This window comes from Scyliorhinus torazame, chromosome 24, assembly GCF_047496885.1.
Source record: "Scyliorhinus torazame isolate Kashiwa2021f chromosome 24, sScyTor2.1, whole genome shotgun sequence".
NCBI lineage: Eukaryota > Metazoa > Chordata > Chondrichthyes > Carcharhiniformes > Scyliorhinidae > Scyliorhinus > Scyliorhinus torazame.
In genome coordinates this window covers 22,650,095-22,674,924 of record NC_092730.1, presented here as the reverse complement: position 1 = coordinate 22,674,924, position 24,830 = coordinate 22,650,095, and the positions used below count along the sequence as shown (strand labels likewise).

At 54.8% G+C, this 24,830-nt stretch overlaps 1 protein-coding gene across 1 annotated transcript; it reads left to right on the top strand.

Moving 5' to 3' along the window:
* Positions 1 to 24,801, top strand: LOC140400101 (uncharacterized). The gene is made up of 3 exons (XM_072489580.1): positions 1 to 233; positions 22,366 to 22,547; positions 24,256 to 24,801. Exons 1-3 carry the CDS (start codon positions 137 to 139, stop codon positions 24,697 to 24,699), a joined length of 723 nt encoding a protein of 240 aa, XP_072345681.1. The 5' UTR covers positions 1 to 136; the 3' UTR covers positions 24,700 to 24,801.
* The last annotated feature ends 29 nt before the right edge of the window (positions 24,802 to 24,830 follow it).

The following is a 24,830-nucleotide window of genomic DNA, read 5'->3' as shown; positions in this document are numbered from 1 at the left end:
TCGTCGAGTCCTGGCTTGTTGGGAAGCTGTGTCGCCGACTTATAAAGAAGGAACCTTGCCGGGTGCTCTGTAACAGGTGAAAGGGTGAGTGAGTCGCAGACAGGCGAGACTTTGCCCCCCTCCCCACAAAGCACAGATGGCTTTGCAATCACTAAGGTTCCCTGACACTCTCCAGGACGGTGGCCCCAGCCAGGGAATGCACCTATCTGGCAAAGACGAGATCGCACTAATGGGTGAGTTGCCACCAGCCTTTCGCTGGCTGATATGTTTTTGGTTTTGAAGTTAAAATGTGCGGGATCGTACCCCCCTCCTCCCCAAGCAACTGCATTTCTGGGGGCAGGCAGGATTAAGGGCAGCGCGGTAGCATGGTGGATAGCACAAATGCTTCACAGCTCCAGGGGCCCAGGTTCGATTCCGGCTTGGGTCACTGTCTGTGCGGAGTCTGCACGTCCTCCCCGTGTGTGCGTGGGTTTCCTCCGGGTGCTCCGGTTTCCTCCCACAGTCCAAAGATGTGCAGGTTAGGTGGATTGGCCATGATAAATTGCCCCTTAGTGTCCAAAGATGTGCAGGTTAGGTGGATTGGCCGCGCTAAATTGTCCCTTAGTGTCCAAAGATGTGCAGGTTAGGTGGATTGGCCGTGCTAAATTGTCCCTTAGTGTCCAAAGGTGTGCAGGTTAGGTGGATTGGCCGCGCTAAATTGTCCCTTAGTGTCCAAAGATGTGCAGGTTAGGTGGATTGGCCGCGCTAAATTGTCCCTTAGTGTCCAAAGACGTGCAGGTTAGGTGGATTGGCCGTGCTAAATTGCCCTTAGTGTCCAAAGATGTGCAGGTTAGGTGGATTGGCCGCGCTAAATTGTCCCTTAGTGTCCAAAGACGTGCAGGTTAGGTGGATTGGCCGTGCTAAATTGCCCTTAGTGTCCAAAATTGCCCTTCGTGTTGGGTGGGGTTACTGGGTTATGGGGATAGGGTGAGGGTGTGGGGTTGGGTAGGGTGCTCTTTCCAAGAGCCGGTGCAGACCCGATGGGCCGAATGGCCTCCTTCTGCACTGTAAATTCTATGATATGATAATCTATGATAAAAAGGTTTTACTGTTCTGCTTTCTTGGGTTAGTTTGGGACTCAGCTGACGGTTTCCTCAGGTTTTTATGTACCTCTTCCTCTGTGCATTCTCTGTCTCTCTCCCCCCCCTCATTGCCCCCCCTCTCTGACCCCGTACCAGCCTCCCCGAACAGGCACCGGAATGTGGCGACTAGGGGCTTTTCACAGTAACTTCATTTGAAGCCTACTTGTGACAATAAGCGATCTTCATTTCATTTTTTTCATTTTCTCTCCCCGCCCCCCCCCCCCCCCAACCCCCTGCTGTCTCCCTCTTTCTCTATCTCTCTTCCCCTTTTTCATAGAATTATCATAGAATTTACAGTGCAGAAGGAGGCCATTCGGCCCATCGAGTCTGCACCGGCCCTTGGAAAGAGCACCCTACCCAACCGGCCCTTGGAAAGAGCACCCTACCCAACCCCACACCTCCACCCTATCCCCATAACCCAGCAACCCCACCCAACACTAAGGGCAATTTTGGACACTAAGGGCAATTTAGCACGGCCAATCCACCTAACCTGCACATCTTTGGACTGTGGGAGGAAACCGGAGCACCCGGAGGAAATCCACGCAGACACGGGGAGGATGTGCAGACTCCGCACAGACAGTGACCCAAGCCGGGAATCGAACCTGGGACCCTGGAGCTGTGAAGCAATTGTGCTAACCACTGTGCCACCGTGCTGCCCTTTGTCTGTGCGTCTCTCCCCAGTTTCTGTCTTTCACTCTCTCTGCCCCATCTCTCCCTCTCTCTCTCCACTCACCCTGTCTCTCTCTCTCTCTGTCCAAGACTCTGTCTCTCTTTCCCCCCTCCTTCGCCATCTCTCTCTCTCTCACCAAGACTGTCTCTCTTTTCCCCCCTCCTTCGCCGTCTCTCTCTCTCTCTCTGACCAAGACTGTCTCTCTTTCCCCTCTCCTTCGCCATCTCTCTCTCTCCCTCTCTCTGTCCCTCTTTCTCTCTCTCATAGAATTTACAGTGCAGAAGAGAGGCCATTTGGCCCATCGAGTCTGCACCGGCTCTTGGAAAGTGCACCCTACCCAAGCCCACACACCTCCACCCCTATCCCCATAACCCAGTAACCCCACCCAACACTAAGGGCAATTTATCGCGGCCAATCCACCTAACCTGCACATCTTTGGACTGTGGGAGGAAACCGGAGCACCCGGAGGAAACCCACGCAGACACAGGGAGGACGTGCAGACTCCGCACAGACAGTGACCCAAGCCGGAATCGAACCTGGGACTCTGGAGCTGTGAAGCAGTTGTGCTAACCACCATGCTACCGTGCTACCCTAACCCTGTCTCTCTTTAACCGTCCAGTCTCTCTCTCTCTCTCTCTCTCTCTCACTCTTTCCATCGCTCTGTCTCTCTTCACTCCCCACCCCACTTTCGCCATGTCTCCCTCCCCCTCCCCTCATCCTGTCTCTACTCTGTCCATACTTGCACCCTCGCAGGATGGTTGTGGGAGAGTTGTTGGATATCTGGGGAATGTATAATTGGGAGTGGTGGGGGTGTTTTATGGAGAGTCTGGGATTGGGAAGGGGGTTAATGTAGAGTCTGGGATCGGGAGGGGGGTTTATGGAGTGGGATCGGGAGGGGGTTTATGGAGAGTCTGGGATTGGGAGGGGGTTTATGGAGAGTCTGGGATTGGGAGGGGGTTTATGGAGAGTCTGGGATCTGGGAGGGGGTTTATGGAGAGTCTGGGATTGGGCGGGGTTTATGGAGTGGGATCGGGAGGGGGTTTATGGAGAGTCTGGGATTGGGGAGGGGGTTTATGGAGAGTCTGGGATTGGGAGGGGGTTTATGGAGAGTCTGGGATTGGGATGGGTTTATGGAGAGTCTGGGATTGGGAGGGGGTTTATGGAGAGTCTGGGATTGGGAGGGGGTTTATGGAGAGTCTGGGATTGGGAGGGGGGTTTATGGAGTGGGATCGGGAGGGGGGTTTATGGAGAGTCTGGGATCGGGAGGGGGTTTTATGGAGAGTCTGGGGATCGGGGAGGGGGTTTATGGAGAGTCTGGGATCGGGAGGGGGGTTTATGGAGAGTCTGGAATTGGGAGGGGGTTTATGGTGAGTCTGGGATTGGGAAGGGGGTTAATGGAGAGTCTGGATTGGGAGGGGGTTTATGGTGAGCTGGGATCGGGAGGGGGTTTATGGAGAGTCTGGGATCGGGAGGGGGTTTATGGAGAGTTTGGAATTGGGAGGGGGGTTTAATGAGAGAGTCTGGGATTGGGAGGGGGGTTTATGGAGTGGGCTTCGGAAGAGGATTTATGGTGAGTCTGGGATTGGGCGGGGGTTTATGGAGAGTCTGGGGATTGGGAGGGGGTTCATGGAGAGTCTGGGATTGGGGAGGGAGTTAATGGAGAGTCTGGGATTGGGAGGGGGGTTTATGGAGAGTCTAGGATTGGAAGGGGGTTTATGGAGAGTCTGGGATTCGGGAGGGGGGGGTTAATGGAGAGTCTGGGATTGGGAGGGGGGGTTTATGGAGTGGGCTTCGGAGGGGATTTATGGTGAGTCTGGGATTGGGAGGGGGTTTATGTAGAGTCTGGGATTGGGAGGGGGTTCATGGAGAGTCTGGGATTGGGAGGGGAGTTAATGGAGAGTCTGGGATTGGGAGGGGGTTTATGGAGAGTCTGGGATTGGAAGGGGGGTTTATGGAGAGTCTGGGATCGGGAGGGGGTTAATGGAGAGTCTGGGATTGGGAGGGGGTTTATGGAGAGTCTGGGATTGGGAGGGGGTTTATGGAGAGCCTGGGATTGGGAGGGTGTTTATGGTGAGTCTGGGATTGGAGTGGGGGTTTATGGAGAGTCTGGGATTGGGAGGGGGTTCATGGAGAGTCTGGGATTGGGAGGGAGTTAATGGAGAGTCTGGGATTGGGAGGGGGTTTATGGAGAGTCTGGGATTGGAAGGGGGTTTATGGAGAGTCTGGGATCGGGAGGGGGGTTAATGGAGAGTCTGGGATTGGGAGGGGGTTTATGGAGAGTCTGGGTTTGGGAGGGGGTTTATGGAGAGTCTGGGATTTGGGAGGGGTTTATGGAGAGTCTGGGTTTGGGAGGGAGTTAATGGAGAGTCTGGGATTGGGAGGGGGTTTATGGAGAGTCTGGGATTGGAAGGGGGTTTATGGAGAGTCTGGGATCGGGAGGGGGTTAATGGAGAGTCTGGGATCGGGAGGGGGTTAATGGAGAGTCTGGATTGGGAGGGGGTTTATGGAGAGTCTGGGTTTGGGAGGGGGTTTATGGAGAGTCTGGGATTGGGAGGGGGTTTATGGAGAGTCTGGGTTTGGGAAGGGGGTTTATGGAGAGTCTGGGATTGGGAGGGGGTTTATGGAGAGTCTGGGATTGGGAAGGGGTTTATGGAGAGTCTGGGATTGGGAGGTGGTTATGGAGTGGGATTGGGAGGGGGTTTATGGAGTGGGATTGGGAGGGGGTTTATGGAGAGTCTGGGATTGGGAAGGGGTTTATGGAGAGTCTGGGATTGGGAGGTGGTTTATGGAGTGGGATTGGGAGGGGGTTTATGGAGTGGGATTGGGAGGGGGTTTATGGAGAGTCTGGGATTGGGAGGGGGTTTATGGAGAGTCTGGGATTGGGAGGGAGTTTATGGAGAGTCTGGGATTGGGAGGGGGTTTATGGTGAGTCTGGGATTGGGAGGGGGTTTATGGAGAGTCTGGGATTAGGAGGGGGTTTATGGAGAGTCGGATTGGGAAGGTGTTTATGGAGAGTCTGGGATTGGGAGGGGGTTTATGGAGAGTCTGGGATTGGGAGGGGGTTTATGGAGTGGGATCGGGAGGGGGTTTATGGAGAGTCTGGGATTGGGAGGGGGTATATGGAGAGTCTGGGGTTGGGAGGGGGTTCATGGAGAGTCTGGGATTGGGAGGGGGTTTATGGAGAGTCTGGGATTGGGAGGGGGTTTATGGAGTGGGATCGGGAGGGGGTTTATGGAGAGTCTGGGATCGGGAGGGGGTTTATGGAATGGGATCGGGAGGGGGTTTATGGAGAGCCTGGGATTGGGAGGGGGTTTATGGAGAGTCTGGGATTGGGAGGGGGTTTATGGACTGTGATTGGGAGTGGGTTTATGGTGTGGAATCGGGAGGGTGTTTATGGAGAGTCTGGGATCGGGAGGGGGTTTATGGAGAGTCTGGGAATGGGAGGGGGTTTATGGAGAGTCTGGGATTGGGAGGGGGTTTATGGAGAGTCTGGGATTGTGAGGGGGTTTATGGAGAGTCTGGGTTTGGGAGGGGGTTTATGGACTGGGATTGGGAGGGGGTTTATGGAGTGGGATTGGGAAGGGGTTTATGGAGTGGGATCGGGAGGGGGTTTATGGAGAGTATGGGATCGGGAGGGGGTTTATAGAGAGTCTGGGATCAGGAGGGGGTTTATGGAGAGTCTGGGATTGGGAGGGGGTTTATGGAGAACCTGGGATTGGTAGGGGGGTAATGGAGAGTCTGGGATTGGGAGGGGGTTTATGGTGAGTCTGGGATTGGGAGGGCGTTTATGGAGTGGGATCGGGAGGGGGTTTATGGAGAGTCTGGAATCAGGAGGGGGTTTATGGAGAGTCTGGGATTGGGAGGGGGTTTATGGAGTGGGATTGGGAGGGGGTTTATGGAGAGTCTGGGATTAGGAGGGGGTTTATGGAGAGTCGGATTGCGAAGGTGTTTATGGAGAGTCTGGGATTGGGAGGGGGTTTATGGAGAATCTGGGATTGGGAGGGGGTTTATGGAGAGTCTGGGATTGGGAGGGTGTTTATGGAGTGGGCTTCGGAGGGGATTTATGGAGTGGGATTGGGAGGGGGTTTATGGAGAGTCTGTGATTGGGAGGGGGTTTATGGAGAGTCTGGGATTGGGAGGGTGTTTATGGAGTGGGATCGGGAGGGGGTTTATGGAGTGGGATTGGGAGGGGGTTTATGGAGTGGGATAGGGAGGGGGTTTATGGAGAGTCTGGGATTGGGAGGGGGTTTATGGAGTGGGATCGGGAGGGGGTTTATGGAGTGTGATTGGGAGGGGGTTTATGGAGTGGGATTGGGAGGGGGTTGATGGAGAATCTGGGATCGGGAGGAGATTTATGGTGAGTCAGGGATCGGAAGGGGGTTTATGGAGTGGGATTGGGAGCAGGTTTATGGAGAGTCTGGGATTGGGAGGGGTGTTATGGAGTGGGATTGAGAGGGGGTTTATGGAGTGGGATCGGGAGGGGGTTTATGGAGAGTCTGGGATCGGGAGGGCGTTTATGGAGTGGGATTGGGAGCAGGTTTATGGAAAGTCTGGGATATGGAGGGGGTTTATGGAGTGGGATTGGGAGGGGGTTTATAGATTGGGATTGGGAGGCGGTTTCTGGAGAGTCTGGGATTGGGAGGGGGTTTATGGAGTGGGATTGGGAGCAGGTTTATGGAGAGTCTGGGATTGGGAGGGGGTTTATGGAGTGGGATTGGGAGGGGGTTTATGGAGAGTCTGGGATATGGAGGGGGTTTATGGAGTGGGATTGGGAGGGGTTTATGGAGTGGGATTGGGAGGAGGTTTATGGAGAGTCTGGGATTGGGAGGGGGTTTATGGAGTGGGGTTGGGAGGGGGGTTATGGAGAGTCTGGGATTGGGACGGGGTTTATGGAGAGCCTGGTATTGGGAGGGGGTTTATGGAGAGTCTGGGATTGGGAGGGGGTTTATGGAGAGTCTAGGATTGGGAGGGGTTTAAGGAGTGGGACTGGGAGGGGGTTTCTGGAGAGTCTGGGATTGGGGGGGGGGGTTTATGGAGAGACTGTGATTGGGAGGGGGTTTATGGAGAGTGGGATTGGGAGGGGGTTTATGGAGAATCTGGGATCGGGAGTGGGTTTATGGAGAGTCTGGGATTGTGAGGGGGTTGATGGAGTGGGATTGGGAGGGGGTTTATGGAGAGTCTGGGATTGGGAGGGGGTTTATTGAGAGTCGGATTGGGAGGGGGTTTATGGAGTGGGATTGGGAGGGGGTTAATGGAGAGTCTGAGATTGGGAGGGGGTTTATGGAGGGTCTGGGATTGGGAGGGGATTTATGGAGAGTCTGGGATTGGGAGGGGGTTTATGGAGTGGAATTGAGACGGAGTTTATGGAGAGTCTGGGATTGGGAGGGGGTTTATGGAGTGGGATTGTGACGGGGTTTATGGAGAGTCTGGGATTGGGAGGGGGTTTGTGGAGAGTCGGATTGGGAGGGTGTTTATGGAGTGGGATTGGGAGGGGGTTTATGGAGAGTCTGAGATTGGGAGGGGGTTTATGGAGGGTCTGGGATTGGGAGGGGATTTATGGAGAGTCTGGGATTGGGAGGGGGTTTATGGAGTGGAATTGAGACGGAGTTTATGGAGAATCTGGGATTGGGAGGGCATTTATGGAGTGGGATTGTGACGGGGTTTATGGAGAGTCTGGAATTGGGAGGGGTTTGTGGAGAGTCTGGGATTGGGAGGGGGTTCATGAAGAGTCTGTGATTCGGAGGGGGTTTATGGAGTCAGATTGGGAGTGGGTTTATGGAAAGTGTGGGTTTGGGAGGGGGTTATGGAGTGGGATTGGGAGGGGGGTTTATGGAGAGTCTGGGATTGGGAGGGGGGTTTATGGAGAGTCTGGGATTGGGAGGGGGTATATGGAGAGTCTGGGATTGGAGAGGGTTTATGGAGAATCTGGGATTGGGAGGGGGTTTATGGAATGTCTGGGATTGGGAGGTTGGTTTATGGAGTCTCTGGGATTGGGAGGGGGTTTATGGAGAGTTCGGGATTGGGAGGGGGTTTATGGAGTGGGATTGGGAGCAGGATTATGGAGAGTCTGGGATTGGGAGGGGTGTTATGGAGTGGGATTGAGAGGGGGTTTATGGAGTGGGATTGGGAGGGTGTTTATGGAGAGTCTGAGATTAAGAGGGGGTTTGTGGAGAGTCTGGGATCGGGAGGGTGTTTATGGAGAGTCTGGGATTGGGAGGGGGTTTATGGAGTGGGATTGGGAGGGAGTTTATGCAGAGTCTGGGTTTGGGAGGGGGTTTATGGAGAGTCTGGGATTGGGAGGGAGTTTCGGGAGAGCCTGGGAATGGGAGGGTGTTTATGGAGTGGGAATTGGGAGGGGGTTTATGGAAAGTCTGGGATTGGGAGGGGGTTCATGGAGTGGGATTGGGAGGGAGTTTATGGAGTGGGATTGGGACGGGGTTTATGGTGAGTATAGGATTGAGAGGGGTTTATGGGGTGGGATTGGGAGGGGGTTTATGGAGAATCTGGGATTGGGAGGGGGTTTATGGAGAGTCTGGGATTGGGAGGGGGTTTATGGAGAGTTTGGGATTGGGAGGGCGTTTATGGAGAGTCTGGGATTGGGAGGGTGTTCATGGAGAGTCTGGGATTGGGAGGGGGTTTATGGAGAGTCTGGGATTGGGAGGGGGTTTATGGAGTGGGATTGGGAGGGGATTTATGGAGAGTCTGGGATTTGGTGGGGGTTTATGCAGTGGGATTGTGATGGGGTTGATGGAGTGGGATTGGGAGGGGGTTTATGGAGAGTCTGGGATTGGGAGGGGGTTTATGGAGAGTCTGGAATTGGGACAGGGTTTATGGAGAGTCTTGTATTGGGAGGGGGTTTATGGAGTGGGATTGGGAGGGGGTTTATGGAGAGTCTGGGATTGGGAGGGGGTTTATCGAGTGGGATTGGGACGGGGTTTATGGAGAGTCTGGGATTGGGAGGGGGTTTATGGAGAGTCTGGGATTGGGAAAGCTTTTCTGGAGAGTCTGGGATAGGGAGGGGGTTTATGGAGAGTCTGGGATTGGGAGGGGGTTTGTGGAGAGTCTAGGATTTGGTGGGGGTTTATGGAGTGGGATTGGGGGGTGTTTATGGAGAGTCTGGGATTGGGATGGGGTTTATGGAGTGGGATTGAGAGGGGGTTTATGGAGAGTCTGGGATTGGGAGGGGGTTTATGCAGTGGGATTGGGATGGGGCTAATGGAGTGGGATTGGGAGGGGGTTTATGTAGAGTCTGGGATTGGGAGGGGATTTATGGAGAGTCTGGAATTGGGACGGGGTTTATGGAGAGTCTTGTATTGGGAGGGGGTTTATGGAGTGGGATTGGGAGGTGGTTTATGGAGAGTCTGGGATTGGGAGGGGGTTTATCGAGTGGGATTGGGACGGGGTTTATGGAGAGTCTGGTATTGGGAGGGGGTTTATGGAGAGTCTGGTATTGGGAGGGGGTTTATGGAGAGTCTGGGATTGGGAAGGCTTTTCTGGAGAGTCTGGGATAGGGAGGGGGTTTATGGAGAGTCTGGGATCGGGAGTGGGTTTATGGACAGTCTGGGATTGGGCGGGGGTTTATGGAGTGGGATTGGGAGGGGGTATATGGAGTGGGATTGGGAGGGGGTTTATGGAGAGTCTGGGATATGGAGGGGGTTTATGGAGTGGGATTGGGAGGGGGTTTATGGATTGGGATTGGGAGGCGGTTTCTGGAGAGTCTGGGATTGGGAGGGGGTTTATGGAGTGGGATTGGGAGGTGGTTTATGGAGGGTCAGATTGGGAGGGGATTTATGGAGTGGGATTCGGAGGCGGTTTATGGAGTGGGATTGGGAGACGGTTTATGGACAAACTGGGATCGGGAGGGGGTTTGTGGAGTGGGATTGGGAGCAGGTTTATGAAGAGTCTGGGATTGGGAGGGGTGTTATAGAGTGGGATTGGGAGGGGGTTTCTGGAGAGTCTGGGATTGGGAGGGGGTTTATGGAGTGGGATTGGGAGGTGGTTTATGGAGTGGGATTGGGAGGTGGTTTATGGAGGGTCAGATTGGGAGGGGATTTATGGAGTGGGATTCGGAGGCGGTTTATGGAGTGGGATTGGGAGACGGTTTATGGACAAACTGGGATCGGGAGGGGGTTTGTGGAGTGGGATTGGGAGCAGGTTTATGAAGAGTCTGGGATTGGGAGGGGTGTTATAGAGTGGGATTGGGAGGGGGTTTATGGAGAGTCTGGGATTAGGAGGGTGTTTATGGAGAGTTTGGGATGGGGAAGGGGTTTATGGAGTGTGGAATCGGGAGGGGGTTTATGGAGTGGGATTGGGAGGGGGTTTATGGAGTGGGATTGGGAGGTGGTTTATGGAGTGGGATTGGGAGGCGGTTTATGGAGTGGGATTGGGAGGGGGTTTATGGAGAGACTGGGATTGGGAGGGGGTTTATGGAGAGTCTGGGATTGGGAGGGGGTTGATGGAGAGTCTGGGATTGGGAGGGGGTTTATGGAGAGTCTGGGATTGGGAAGGGGTTTATGGAGTGGGATTCAGAGGGGGTCTATGGAGAGTCTAGGATTGGGAGGGGGTTTATGGAGAGTCTAGGATTTGGAGGGGGTTTATGGAGTGGGATTGGGAGGGGTTTATGGAGTGGGATTGGGAGGAGGTTTATGGAGAGTCTGGGATTGGGAGGGGGTTTATGGAGTGGGGTTGGGAGGGGGGTTATGGAGAGTCTGGGATTGGGACGGGGTTTATGGAGAGCCTGGTATTGGGAGGGGGTTTATGGAGAGTCTGGGATTGGGAGGGGGTTTATGGAGAGTCTAGGATTGGGAGGGGTTTAAGGAGTGGGACTGGGAGGGGGTTTCTGGAGAGTCTGGGATTGGGGGGGGGGTTTATGGAGACACTGTGATTGGGAGGGGGTTTATGGAGAGTGGGATTGGGAGGGGGTTTATGGAGAATCTGGGATCGGGAGTGGGTTTATGGAGAGTCTGGGATTGTGAGGGGGTTGATGGAGTGGGATTGGGAGGGGGTTTATGGAGAGTCTGGGATTGGGAGGGGGTTTATTGAGAGTCGGATTGGGAGGGGGTTTATGGAGTGGGATTGGGAGGGGGTTAATGGAGAGTCTGAGATTGGGAGGGGGTTTATGGAGGGTCTGGGATTGGGAGGGGATTTATGGAGAGTCTGGGATTGGGAGGGGGTTTGTGGAGAGTCGGATTGGGAGGGTGTTTATGGAGTGGGATTGGGAGGGGGTTTATGGAGAGTCTGGGATTGGGAGGGGGTTTATGGAGTGGAATTGAGACGGAGTTTATGGAGAGTCTGGGATTGGGAGGGGGTTTGTGGAGAGTCGGATTGGGAGGGTGTTTATGGAGTGGGATTGGGAGGGGGTTTATGGAGAGTCTGAGATTGGGAGGGGGTTTATGGAGGGTCTGGGATTGGGAGGGGATTTATGGAGAGTCTGGGATTGGGAGGGGGTTTATGGAGTGGAATTGAGACGGAGTTTATGTAGAATCTGGGATTGGAGGGCGTTTATGGAGTGGGATTGTGACGGGGTTTATGGAGAGTCTGGGATTGGGAGGGGTTTGTGGAGAGTCTGGGATTGGGAGGGGGTTCATGAAGAGTCTGTGATTCGGAGGGGGTTTATGGAGTCAGATTGGGAGTGGGTTTATGGAAAGTGTGGGATTGGGAGGGGGTTATGGAGTGGGATTGGGAGGGGGGTTTACGGAGAGTCTGGGATTGGGAGGGGGTTTATGGAGAGTCTGGGATTGGGAGGGGGTATATGGAGAGTCTGGGATTGGGAGAGGGTTTATGGAGAATCTGGGATTGGGAGGGGGTTTATGGAATGTCTGGGATTGGGAGGTTGGTTTATGGAGTCTCTGGGATTGGGAGGGGGTTTATGGAGAGTTCGGGATTGGGAGGGGGTTTTTGGAGTGGGATTGGGAGCAGGATTATGGAGAGTCTGGGATTGGGAGGGGTGTTATGGAGTGGGATTGAGAGGGGGTTTATGGAGTGGGATTGGGAGGGGGTTTATGGAGAGTCTGAGATTAAGAGGGGGTTTGTGGAGAGTCTGGGATCGGGAGGGTGTTTATGGAGAGTCTGGGATTGGGAGGGGGTTTATGGAGTGGGATTGGGAGGGAGTTTATGCAGAGTCTGGGTTTGGGAGGGGGTTTATGGAGAGTCTGGGATTGGGAGGGAGTTTCGGGAGAGCCTGGGAATGGGAGGGTGTTTATGGAGTGGGAATTGGGAGGGGGTTTATGGAAAGTCTGGGATTGGGAGGGGGTTCATGGAGTGGGATTGGGAGGGAGTTTATGGAGTGGGATTGGGACGGGGTTTATGGAGAGTATAGGATTGAGAGGGGTTTATGGGGTGGGATTGGGAGGGGGTTTATGGAGAATCTGGGATTGGGAGGGGGTTTATGGAGAGTCTGGGATTGGGAGGGGGTTTATGGAGAGTTTGGGATTGGGAGGGCGTTTATGGAGAGTCTGGGATTGGGAGGGTGTTCATGGAGAGTCTGGGATTGGGAGGGGGTTTATGGAGAGTCTGGGATTGGGAGGGGGTTATGGAGTGGGATTGGGAGGGAGTTTATGGAGTGGGATTGGGACGGGGTTTATGAAGAGTATAGGATTGGGAGGGGTTTATGGGGTGGGATTGGGAGGGGGTTTACGGAGAATCTGGGATTGGGACGGGGTTTATGGAGAGTCTGGGATTGGGAGGGGGTTTATGGAGAGTTTGGGATTGGGAGGGCGTTTATGGAGAGTCTGGGATTGGGAGGGTGTTCATGGAGAGTCTGGGATTGGGAGGGGGTTTATGGAGAGTCTGGGATTGGGAGGGGGTTTATGGAGTGGGATTGGGAGGGGATTTATGGAGAGTCTGGGATTTGGTGGGGGTTTATGCAGTGGGATTGGGATGGGGTTGATGGAGTGGGATTGGGAGGGGGTTTATGGAGAGTCTGAGATTGGGAGGGGGTTTATGGAGAGTCTGGAATTGGGACAGGGTTTATGGAGAGTCTTGTATTGGGAGGGGGTTTATGGAGTGGGATTGGGAGGGGGTTTATGGAGAGTCTGGGATTGGGAGGGGGTTTATCGAGTGGGATTGGGACGGGGTTTATGGAGAGTCTGGGATTGGGAGGGGGTTTATGGAGAGTCTGGGATTGGGAAGGCTTTTCTGGAGAGTCTGGGATAGGGAGGGGGTTTATGGAGAGTCTGGGATTGGGCGGGGGTATGTGGAGTGGGTTTGGGAGGGGGTTTATGGAGTGGGATTGGGAGGGGGTTTATGGAGAGTCTGGGATTGGGAGGGTGTTCATGGAGAGTCTGGGATTGGGAGGGGGTTTATGGAGAGTCTGGGATTGGGAGGGTGTTCATGGAGAGTCTGGGATTGGGAGGGGGTTTATGGAGAGTCTGGGATTGGGAGGGGGTTTATGGAGTGGGATTGGGAGGGGATTTATGGAGAGTCTGGGATTTGGTGGGGGTTTATGCAGTGGGATTGGGATGGGGTTGATGGAGAGTCTGGGATTGGGATGGGGTTTATGGAGTGGGATTGAGAGGGGGTTTATGGAGAGTCTGGGATTGGGAGGGGGTTTATGCAGTGGGATTGGGATGGGGCTAATGGAGTGGGATTGGGAGGGGGTTTATGGAGAGTCTGGGATTGGGAGGGGATTTATGGAGAGTCTGGAATTGGGACGGGGTTTATGGAGAGTCTTGTATTGGGAGGGGGTTTATGGAGTGGGATTGGGAGGTGGTTTATGGAGAGTCTGGGATTGGGAGGGGGTTTATCGAGTGGGATTGGGACGGGGTTTATGGAGAGTCTGGGATTGGGAGGGGGTTTATGGAGAGTCTGGGATTGGGAAGGCTTTTCTGGAGAGTCTGGGATAGGGAGGGGTTTTATGGAGAGTCCGGGATCGGGAGTGGGTTTATGGACAGTCTGGGATTGGGCGGGGGTTTATGGAGTGGGATTGGGAGGGGGTTTATGGAGTGGGATCGGGAGGGGGTCTATGGAGTGGGATCGGGATGGGGTTTATGGAGTGGGATCGGGAGGGGGTTTATGGATTGGGAGGGGGTTAATGGAGTGGCATCAGGAGGGGGTTATGGAGTGGGATTGGGAGGGGGTTTATGGAGTGAGATTGGGAGCGGGTTTATGGAGAGTCTGGGATTGGGAGGTGGTTTATGGTGAGTGGGATTGGGAGGGTGTTTATGGAGAGTCCGGGATTGGGAGGGGGTTTATGGAGTGGGATTGGGAGGGGGTTTATGGAGAATATGGGATTGGGAGGGGGTTTATGGAGAGTCTGGGATTGGGAAGGGGTTTATGGAGTGGGGTCGGCAGGGGGTTTATGGAGTGGGATTGGGAGGGGGTTTATGGAGAGTCTGGGATTGGGAGGGTGTTCATGGAGAGTCTGGGATTGGGAGGGGGTTCATGGAGAGTCTGGGATTGGGAGGAGGTTTATGGAGTGGGATTGGGAGGGGGTTTGAGGAGAGTCCGGGATTTGGTGGGGGTTTATGGAGTGGGATTGGGGGGTGTTTATGGAGAGTCTGGGATTGGGATGGGGTTTATGGAGTGGGATTGAGAGGGGGTTTATGGAGAGTCTGGGATTGGGAGGGGGTTTATGCATTGGGATTGGGATGGGGTTTATGGAGTGGGATTGGGAGGGGGTTTATGGAGAGTCTGGGATTGGGAGGGGATTTATGGAGAGTCTGGAATTGGGACGGGGTTTATGGAGAGTCTTGTATTGGGGGGCGGTTTATGGAGTGGGATTGGGAGGGGGTTTATGGAGAGTCTGGGATTGGGAGGGGGTTTATCGAGTGGGATTGGGATGGGGTTTATGGAGAGTCTGGGATTGGGAGGGGGTTTATGGAGAGTCTGGGATTGGGAAGGCTTTTCTGGAGAGTCTGGGATAGGGAGGGGGTTTATGGAGAGTCTGGGATCGGGAGTGGGTTTATGGACAGTCTGGGATTGGGCGCGGGTTTATGGAGTGGGTTTGGGAGGGGGTTATGGAGTGGGATTGGGAGGGGGTTTATGGAGAGTCTGGGATCGGGAGTGGGTTTATGGACAGTCTGGGATTGGGCCGGGGTTGATGGAGTGGGATTGGGAGGGGGTTTATGGAGTGGGATTGGGAGGGGGTTTATGGAGTGGGATCGGGAGGGGGTTTATGGAGTGGGATCGGGAGGGGGGTTAATGGAGTGGGATCAGGAGGGGGTTTATGGAGTGGGATTGGGAGGGGGTTTATGGATTGAGATTGGGAGCGGGTTTATGGAGAGTCTGGGATTGGGAGGGGGTTTATGGTGAGTGGGATTGGGAGGGGGTTTATGGAGAGTCCGGGATTGGGAGGGGGTTTATGGAGTGGGATTGGGAGGGGGTTTATGGAGTGGGATTGGGAGTGGGTTTGTGGAGAATATGGGATTGGGAGGGGGTTTATGGAGAGTCTGGGATTGGGAGGGGGTTTATGGAGTGGGGTCGGGAGGGGGTTTATGGAGTATCTGGGATCGGGAGGGGGTTTTTGGAGAGTCTGGGATTGGAAAGGGGGTTTATGGAGAGTCTGGAAATGGGACGGGGTTTATGGAGAGTCTTTTATTGGGAGGGGGTTTATGGAGTGGGATTGGGAGGGGGTTTATGGAGAGTCTGGGATTGGGAGGGGGTTTATGGAGTGAGGTCGGGAGGGGGTTTATGGAGTATCTGGGATTGGGAGGGGGTTTATGGAGAGTCTGGGATTGAGAGGGGGTTTATGGAGAGTATGGGATCGGGAGGGGGTTCATGGAGAGTCTGGGATTGGAAAGGGGGTTTATGGAGAGTCTGGAAATGGGACGGGGTTTATGGAGAGTCTTTTCTTGGGAGGGGGTTTACGGAGTGGGATTGGGAGGGGGTTTATGGAGAGTCTGGGATTGGGAGGGGGTTTATCGAGTGGGATTGGGACGGGGTTTATGGAGAGTCTGGGATTGGGAGGGGGTTTATGGAGAGTCTGGGATTGGGAAGGCTTTTCTGGAGAGTCTGGGATAGGGAGGGGGTTTATGGAGAGTCTGGGATTGGGCGGGGGTATGTGGAGTGGGTTTGGGAGGGGGTTTATGGAGTGGGATTGAGAGGGGGTTTATGGAGAGTCTGGGATTGGGAGGGGGTTTATGCATTGGGATTGGGGTGGGGTTTATGGAGTGGGATTGGGAGGGGGTTTATGGAGAGTCTGGGATTGGGAGGGGATTTATGGAGAGTCTGGAATTGGGACGGGGTTTATGGAGAGTCTTGTATTGGGGGGCGGTTTATGGAGTGGGATTGGGAGGGGGTTTATGGAGAGTCTGGGATTGGGAGGGGGTTTATCGAGTGGGATTGGGATGGGGTTTATGGAGAGTCTGGGATTGGGAGGGGGTTTATGGAGAGTCTGGGATTGGGAAGGCTTTTCTGGAGAGTCTGGGATAGGGAGGGGGTTTATGGAGAGTCTGGGATCGGGAGTGGGTTTATGGACAGTCTGGGATTGGGCGGGGGTTTATGGAGTGGGTTTGGGAGGGGGTTATGGAGTGGGATTGGGAGGGGGTTTATGGAGAGTCTGGGATCGGGAGTGGGTTTATGGACAGTCTGGGATTGGGCGGGGGTTGATGGAGTGGGATTGGGAGGGGGTTTATGGAGTGGGATTGGGAGGGGGTTTATGGAGTGGGATCGGGAGGGGGTTTATGGAGTGGGATCGGGAGGGGGGTTAATGGAGTGGGATCAGGAGGGGGTTTATGGAGTGGGATTGGGAGGGGGTTTATGGAGAGTCCGGGATTGGGAGGGGGTTTATGGAGTGGGATTGGGAGGGGGTTTATGGAGTGGGATTGGGAGTGGGTTTGTGGAGAATATGGGATTGGGAGGGGGTTTATGGAGAGTCTGGGATTGGGAAGGGGTTTATGGAGTGGGGTCGGGAGGGGGTTTATGGAGTATCTGGGATCGGGAGGGGGTTTATGGAGAGTCTGGGATTGGAAAGGGGGTTTATGGAGAGTCTGGAAATGGGACGGGGTTGATGGAGAGTCTTTTATTGGGAGGGGGTTTATGGAGTGGGATTGGGAGGGGGTTTATGGAGAGTCTGGGATTGGGAGGGGGTTTATGGAGTGAGGTCAGGAGGGGGTTTATGGAGTATCTGGGATTGGGAGGGGGTTTATGGAGAGTCTGGGATTGAGAGGGGGTTTATGGAGAGTATGGGATCGGGAGGGGGTTTATCGAGTGGGATTGGGACGGGGTTTATGGAGAGTCTGGGATTGGGAGGGGGTTTATGGAGAGTCTGGGATTGGGAAGGCTTTTCTGGAGAGTCTGGGATAGGGAGGGGGTTTATGGAGAGTCTGGGATTGGGCGGGGGTATGTGGAGTGGGTTTGGGAGGGGGTTTATGGAGTGGGATTGGGAGGGGGTTTATGGAGAGTCTGGGATTGGGAGGGTGTTCATGGAGAGTCTGGGATTGGGAGGGGGTTTATGGAGAGTCTGGGATTGGGAGGGGGTTTGTGGAGAGTCTAGGATTTGGTGGGGGTTTATGGAGTGGGATTGGGGGGTGTTTATGGAGAGTCTGGGATTGGGATGGGGTTTATGGAGTGGGATTGAGAGGGGGTTTATGGAGAGTCTGGGATTGGGAGGGGGTTTATGCAGTGGGATTGGGATGGGGCTAATGGAGTGGGATTGGGAGGGGGTTTATGGAGAGTCTGGGATTGGGAGGGGATTTATGGAGAGTCTGGAATTGGGACGGGGTTTATGGAGAGTCTTGTATTGGGAGGGGGTTTATGGAGTGGGATTGGGAGGTGGTTTATGGAGAGTCTGGGATTGGGAGGGGGTTTATCGAGTGGGATTGGGACGGGGTTTATGGAGAGTCTGGGATTGGGAGGGGGTTTATGGAGAGTCTGGGATTGGGAAGGCTTTTCTGGAGAGTCTGGGATAGGGAGGGGGTTTATGGAGAGTCTGGGATCGGGAGTGGGTTTATGGACAGTCTGGGATTGGGCGGGGGTTTATGGAGTGGGATTGGGAGGGGGTTTATGGAGTGGGATTGGGAGGGGGTTTATGGAGTGGGATCGGGAGGGGGTCTATGGAGTGGGATCGGGATGGGGTTTATGGAGTTGGATCGGGAGGGGGTTTATGGATTGGGAGGGGGTTAATGGAGTGGCATCAGGAGGGGGTTATGGAGTGGGATTGGGAGGGGGTTTATGGAGTGAGATTGGGAGCGGGTTTATGGAGAGTCTGGGATTGGGAGGGGGTTTATGGTGAGTGGGATTGGGAGGGTGTTTATGGAGAGTCCGGGATTGGGAGGGGGTTTATGGAGTGGGATTGGGAGGGGGTTTATGGAGAATATGGGATTGGGAGTGGGTTTATGGAGAGTCTGGGATTGGGAAGGGGTTTATGGAGTGGGGTCGGGAGGGGGTTTATGGAGTATCTGGGATCGGGAGGGGGTTTATGGAGAGTCTGGGATTGGAAGGGGGTTTATGGAGAGTCTGGAATTGGGACGGGGTTTATGGAGAGTCTGGGATTGGGCGGGGGTATATGGAGTGGGTTTGGGAGGGGTTTATGGAGTGGGATTGGGAGGGGCTTGATGGAGGGTCTGGGATTGGGAGGGTGTTCATGGAGAGTCTGGGATTGGGAGGGTGTTCATGGAGAGTCTGGGATTGGGAGGGGGTTCATGGAGAGTCTGGGATTGGGAGGGGGTTTATGGAGTGGGATTGGGAGTGGGTTTGAGGAGAGTCCGGGATTTGGTGGGGGTTTATGGAGTGGGATTGGGGGGTGTTTATGGAGAGTCTGGGATTGGGATGGGGTTTATGGAGTGGGATTGAGAGGGGGTTTATGGAGAGTCTGGGATTGGGAGGGGGTTTATGCATTGGGATTGGGATGGGGTTTATGGAGTGGGATTGGGAGGGGGTTTATGGAGAGTCTGGGATTGGGAGGGGATTCATGGAGAGTCTGGAATTGGGACGGGGTTTATGGAGAGTCTTGTATTGGGAGGCGGTTTATGGAGTGGGATTGGGAGGGGGTTTATGGAGAGTCTGGGATTGGGAGGGGGTTTATCGAGTGGGATTGGGATGGGGTTTATGGAGAGTCTGGGATTGGGAGGGGGTTTATGGAGAGTCTGGGATTGGGAAGGCTTTTCTGGAGAGTCTGGGATAGGGAGGGGGTTTATGGAGAGTCTGGGATCGGGAGTGGGTTTATGGACAGTCTGGCATTGGGCGGGGGTTTATGGAGTGGGTTTGGGAGGGGGTTATGGAGTGGGATTGGGAGGGGGTTTCTGGAGAGTCTGGGATCGGGAGTGGGTTTATGGACAGTGTGGGATTGGGCGGGGGTTGATGGAGTGGGATTGGGAGGGGGTTTATGGAGTGTGATTGGGAGGGGGGTAATGGAGTGGGATCGGGAGGGGGTTTATGGAGTGGGATCGGGAGGGGGGTTAATGGAGTGGGATCAGGAGGGGGTTTATGGAGTGGGATTGGGAGGGGGTTTATGGAGTGAGATTGGGAGCGGGTTTATGGAGAGTCTGGGATTGGGAGGGGGTTTATGGTGAGTGGGATTGGGAGGGGGTTTATGGAGAGTCCGGGATTGGGAGGGGGTTTATGGAGTGGGATTGGGAGGGGGTTTATGGAGTGGGATTGGGAGTGGGTTTGTGGAGAATATGGGATTGGGAGGGGGTTTATGGAGAGTCTGGGATTGGGAGGGGATTTATGGAGTGGGGTCGGGAGGGGGTTTATGGAGTATCTGGGATCGGCAGGGAGTTTATGGAGAGTCTGGGATTGGAAATGGGGTTTATGGAGAGTCTGGAAATGGGACGGGGTTTATGGAGAGTCTTTTATTGAGAGGGGGTTTATGGAGTGGGATTGGGAGGGGGTTTATGGAGAGTCTGGGATTGGGAGGGGGTTTATCGAGTGGGATTGGGACAAGGTTTATGGAGAGTCTGGGATTGGGAGGGGGTTTATGGAGAGTCTGGGATTGGGAGGGGGTTTATGGTGTGGGGTCGGGAGGGGGTTTATGGAGTATCTGGGATTGGGAGGGGGTTTATGGAGAGTCTGGGATTGAGAGGGGGTTTATGGAGAGTATGGGATCGGGAGGGGGTTCATGGAGAGTCTGGGATTGGAAAGGGGGTTTATGGAGAGTCTGGAAATGGGACGGGGTTTATGGAGAGTCTTTTATTGGGAGGGGGTTTATGGAGTGGGATTGGGAGGGGGTTTATGGAGAGTCTGGGATTGGGAGGGGGTTTATCGAGTGGGATTGGGACGGGGTTTATGGAGAGTCTGGGATTGGGAGGGGGTTTATGGAGAGTCTGGGATTGGGAGGGGGTTTATGGTGTGGGGTCGGGAGGGGGTTTATGGAGTATCTGGGATTGGGAGGGGGTTTATGGAGAGTCTAGGATTGAGAGGGGGTTTATGGAGAGTATGGGATCGGGAGGGGGTTCATGGAGAGTCTGGGATTGGAAAGGGGGTTTATGGAGAGTCTGGAAATGGGACGGGGTTTATGGAGAGTCTGGGATTGGGAGGGGGTTTATCGAGTGGGATTGGGACGGGGTTTATGGAGCGTCTGGGATTGGGAGGGGGTTTATGGAGAGTCTGGGATTGGGAAGGCTTTTCTGGAGAGTCTGGGATAGGGAGGGGGTTTATGGAGAGTCTGGGATCGGGAGTGGGTTCATGGACAGTCTGGGATTGGGCGGGGGTATATGGAGTGGGTTTGGGAGGGGGTATATGGAGTGGGATTGGGAGGGGGTTTATGGAGTGAGATTGGGAGCGGGTTTATGGAGAGTCTGGGATTGGGCGGGGGTTTATGGAGTGGGATTGGGAGGGGGTTTATGGAGTGGGATCGGGAGGGGGTTTATGGAGTGAGATTGGGAGCGGGTTTATGGAGAGTCTGGGATTGGGAGGGGGTTTATGGAGTGGGATTGGGAGGGGGTTTATGGAGAATATGGGATTGGGAGGGGGTTTATGGAGAGTCTGGGATTGGGAGGGGGCTTATGGAGTGGGGTCGGGAGCGGGTTTATGGAGTATCTGGGATTGGGAGGGGGTTTATGGAGAGTCTGGGATTGGGAGGGGGTTTATGGAGAGTCTGGGTTTGGGAGGGATTTTATGGAGAGTCTGGGATTGGGAGGGAGTTTATGGAGTGGGGTTGGGAGGGCTTTTATGGAGTGTCTAGGATTGGGAGGGGGTTTATGGAGAGTCTGGGATTGGGAGGGGGTTTATGGAGACTCTGGGATTGGGAAGGGGTTTATCTAGTTTCTGGGATTTGGAGGGGGTTTATGGAGAGTCTGGAATCGGGAAGGGGTTTATGGAGTGTCGGATTGGGAGGGGGTTTATGGAGTGGGATTGGGAGGGGGTTTATGGAGAGTCTGGGATTGGGAGGGGGTTTATGGAGAGTCTGGGATTGGGAGGGGGTTCATGGAGAGTCTGGGATTGGGAGGGGGTTTATGGGGTGTCTGGTATTGGGAGGGGGTTTATGGAGTGGGATTGGGAGGGGGTTTATGGAGAATATGGGATTGGGAGGGGGTTTATGGAGAGTCTGGGATTGGGAGGGGGCTTATGGAGTGGGGTCGGGAGCGGGTTTATGGAGTATCTGGGATTGGGAGGGGGTTTATGGAGAGTCTGGGATTGGGAGGGGGTTTATGGAGAGTCTGGGTTTGGGAGGGATTTTATGGAGAGTCTGGGATTGGGAGGGAGTTTATGGAGTGGGGTTGGGAGGGCTTTTATGGAGTGTCTAGGATTGGGAGGGGGTTTATGGAGAGTCTGGGATTGGGAGGGGGTTTATGGAGACTCTGGGATTGGGAAGGGGTTTATCTAGTTTCTGGGATTTGGAGGGGGTTTATGGAGAGTCTGGAATCGGGAAGGGGTTTATGGAGTGTCGGATTGGGAGGGGGTTTATGGAGTGGGATTGGGAGGGGGTTTATGGAGAGTCTGGGATTGGGAGGGGGTTTATGGAGAGTCTGGGATTGGGAGGGGGTTTATGGAGAGTCAGGGATTGGGAGGGGGTTTATGGAGAGTCTGGGATTGGGAGGGGGTTTATGGGGTGTCTGGTATTGGGAGGGGGTTTATGTAGTTGGATTGGGAGGGGGTTTATGGAGAGTCTGGGATTGGGAGTTGCTTCATGGAAATTCTGGGATTGGGAGGGGGTTTAATGGAATTTGACTCGTTGGAGTTTAGAAGGATGAGGGGGGATCTTATTGAAACTTACAGGATACTGCGAGGCCTGGATAGAGTGGACTTGGAGAGGATGTTTCCACTTGTAGGAGAAACTAGAAGCAGAGGACACAGCCTCAGACTGAAGGGACGATCCTTTAAAACAGAGATGAGGAGGAATTTCTTCAGCCAGAGGGGGGTGAATCTGTGGAACTCTTTGCCGCAGAAGGCTGTGGAGGCCAAATCACTGAGTGTCTTTAAGACAGAGATAGATAGGTTCTTGATTAATAAGGGGATCAGGGGTTATGGGGAGAAGGCAGGAGAATGGGGATGAGAAAATTATCAGCCATGATTGACTGGGAGCAGACTCGATGGGCCGAATGGCCTAATTCTGCTCCTATGTCTTGCCATGGATTGGGTTTAACTGAGTGTCTGGGATCGGGAGGGGTGACATTTTGGGGTGTATTTGAGATCCGCCCCTGCACTCAGCCGTGGCCCACCCCTTACATTTGACCTGCTCTGCTCTCTTCCCAGAAGCGGCCCTCATGGCGTCGCCACAGGTCGCGATGAACGGGCCTCGCCGTCGCAAGAGGACCAAATACAACACCTGGCAGAAGAACCTGCTGGAGAAAGCCTACTCACTCTGTAAATACCCCAACGTGTGGACACGCGAGACCCTGTCCAAGGCTCTCAACGTCGACGACGCCAGAATCATCGTAAGCAAATCGCTGGCCCTAATTGCGAGCGTGGGCGGTACGAAGGGCTGATCGGGTTCTGGGCGCTGACCTATGGCCCCTCACCTCCGAGCAGTGACACTTGCGATGGCCACTTCTGGGCGAAGGGTCACTGGGTTGACCCCTGGATGAGGCGAGGTTGCCGTATGAGGGGGAGGCTGAGTAAATCGAGTTTATATTCTCTGGAGTTTGGAAGAAAGTTTTAAAAAATAAATTTAGAGTACCCAATTCATTGTTTCCAATTAAGGGGCAATTTTAGCGCGGCCAATCCACCTAACCCTGCACATCTTTGGGTTGTGGGGGCGAAACCCACGCAGACACGGGGGCGGGGGGGGTGAATGTGCAAACTCCACACGGACAGTGACCCAGAGCCGGGATCGAACCTGGGACCTCGGCGCCGTGAGGCAGCAGTGCTGACCCACTGCGCCACCGTGCTGCCCTCGGAGTTTGGAAGAATGAGAGGCGATCTCATTGAGACCTCCAGGATTCTGAAGGGGTTTTGATAGGGTGGAGGCTGAGAGATTGTTGCCCGCTGGTCAGGGAATCTAAAACACGGGGGGGGGGGGGCTGACCATGAGGAGGAATTTCTTCACTCGGGGAAGGAGTCGGCCATTTTGGGGACCGAGATGAGGAGAAATTTCTTCACTCGGGGAAGGAGTCGGCCATTTTGGGGACTGGGATGAGGAGAAATTTCTTCACTCAACAGGGTTTATGAATCTTTGGGATTGTCCACCCCAGAGGATTGTGGGTGCTCCATCGTTGGAACACATTTGAGGCCATGGGACGGACAGACTTTTGGTCTCTTGGGGGGAATTAAGGGATATGGGGAATGCACGGGGGAAAGTGGAGATTGCTGAGGGGCACCAGCTCTCTCTCCCCCCCCCCCCCCCCCCCCCACCTGTGGCCTCTTGTCAGGTCGTCTGGTCCGGCCAAGTGGGCCTCGGACTGGTCAGTTGGTCAACAGAACGAATGATCTGTCTGGAGGTGTCCCCCCCCCCCCGGAGTCCCGTTCACCCATCCCCACCTGTCCCCGTGCTCCCTGACCTCGACTGGCTCCCGGTGAGCTAGCGCCTCAATTTGAAAATCCCCCGCCCCCTGCTTTCAAATCCATCTCCGGCCTCATCTCCCCGTGACCACCCCCCCCCCCCCCCCCCGCCCCCAAACCATCCCTGTAATCTCTCAGCCCCGAAAAAAACTCCCAGATCTCTGCATTCTGCCCACGGAAAGGTTCAATGCTAGGGGGCGTCACAGCGGTCAGCGCCGCTGCCTGATGGCGCCAGGGACCCGGTTCGATTCCGGCCTCGGGGTGACTTGTCTGTGCGGAGTCGGCACGTTCCCCCCCTTGTGTCTGCGTGGCTTTCCCCCCAAAGATGTAGATTGGCCGTGATAAATTGTCCCCTAATTGGAAACCAAAAAGAATTGGGTGCTCTCAGTGTATTTAAAAGAATAATTTGCAGGACTGCGGAGTGGGGGTTAGGCTGTGGGGAAGGAGGTAGGCCGAACACAGACACAATGTGCCGAGTGGCCTCTGTTCCTGTTGCCGTGAATGTTTGAGGAGTCTGGGGGTGATGAAGGCAGGGAAGGAGGGGTTGTGGCCTCCTGAAGGGCTGGGGTGGGCAGGGAGATGGGCGATGTGTGCATCAATTTCATCCCAGGCCTCGTGTCCATCTCGTCTTCTTGTTCTCAACAGGTCTGGTTCCAGAACCGGAGAGCCCGTTACAGCAGGCAGTCCGCGGCAGGCCGCCAGCGCGGGAGACCCTCGGCGGGCGACGCTTTGGAGGCCCAGCTACCCGCCGCGGGCACGGTGCACTACGCCAGCCCGGTGCCCGCCCAGGGGCCCTGCGATGGCGTCCGGCGCCCGCTGGCGGACGCGCTCCACGGGCCCAACGCTCTCCCGCCGGCTGGGTGTCCCCCTGCCCTGCAGGGCCTGAAGCTGGAATGTGACGCGGCGAGCTGTGCGGCGGGGCCTGGGATGAGCTCGGCCTATGGCCACTGGTACATTCAGGCGGGCGGCCCGAGTGCCGGCCCCTCCGCCCGGTACCCAGTGGACGAGATCGAGGTGGATTTCACCGTCGCCGATTTCACCATGGACTTGGACAATCAGTACCTGCTGGACCTCTCTCACAGCCTGTAACTTTCCAGGGTCGGTGGGGGGGGGAAATCGCACCACAATCCCAGGTGAACTGTGTCGTTGGAAGGCCGAGAGAATAACCTTCTCGCATTGAACAGCAAAGCAAGGACAAAAGCAAGGGACATGGTTCAACT

Excerpts from the sequence above, each read along its gene's own strand:
- LOC140400101 (XM_072489580.1), top strand. The coding sequence starts at position 137 with ATGGCTTTGCAATCACTAAGGTTCCCTGACACTCTCCAGGACGGTGGC. Across the intron at positions 234-22,365 it reads AGACGAGATCGCACTAATGG|AAGCGGCCCTCATGGCGTCG; the intron begins GTGAGTTGCCAC and ends CTCTCTTCCCAG. Across the intron at positions 22,548-24,255 it reads TCGACGACGCCAGAATCATC|GTCTGGTTCCAGAACCGGAG; the intron begins GTAAGCAAATCG and ends TGTTCTCAACAG.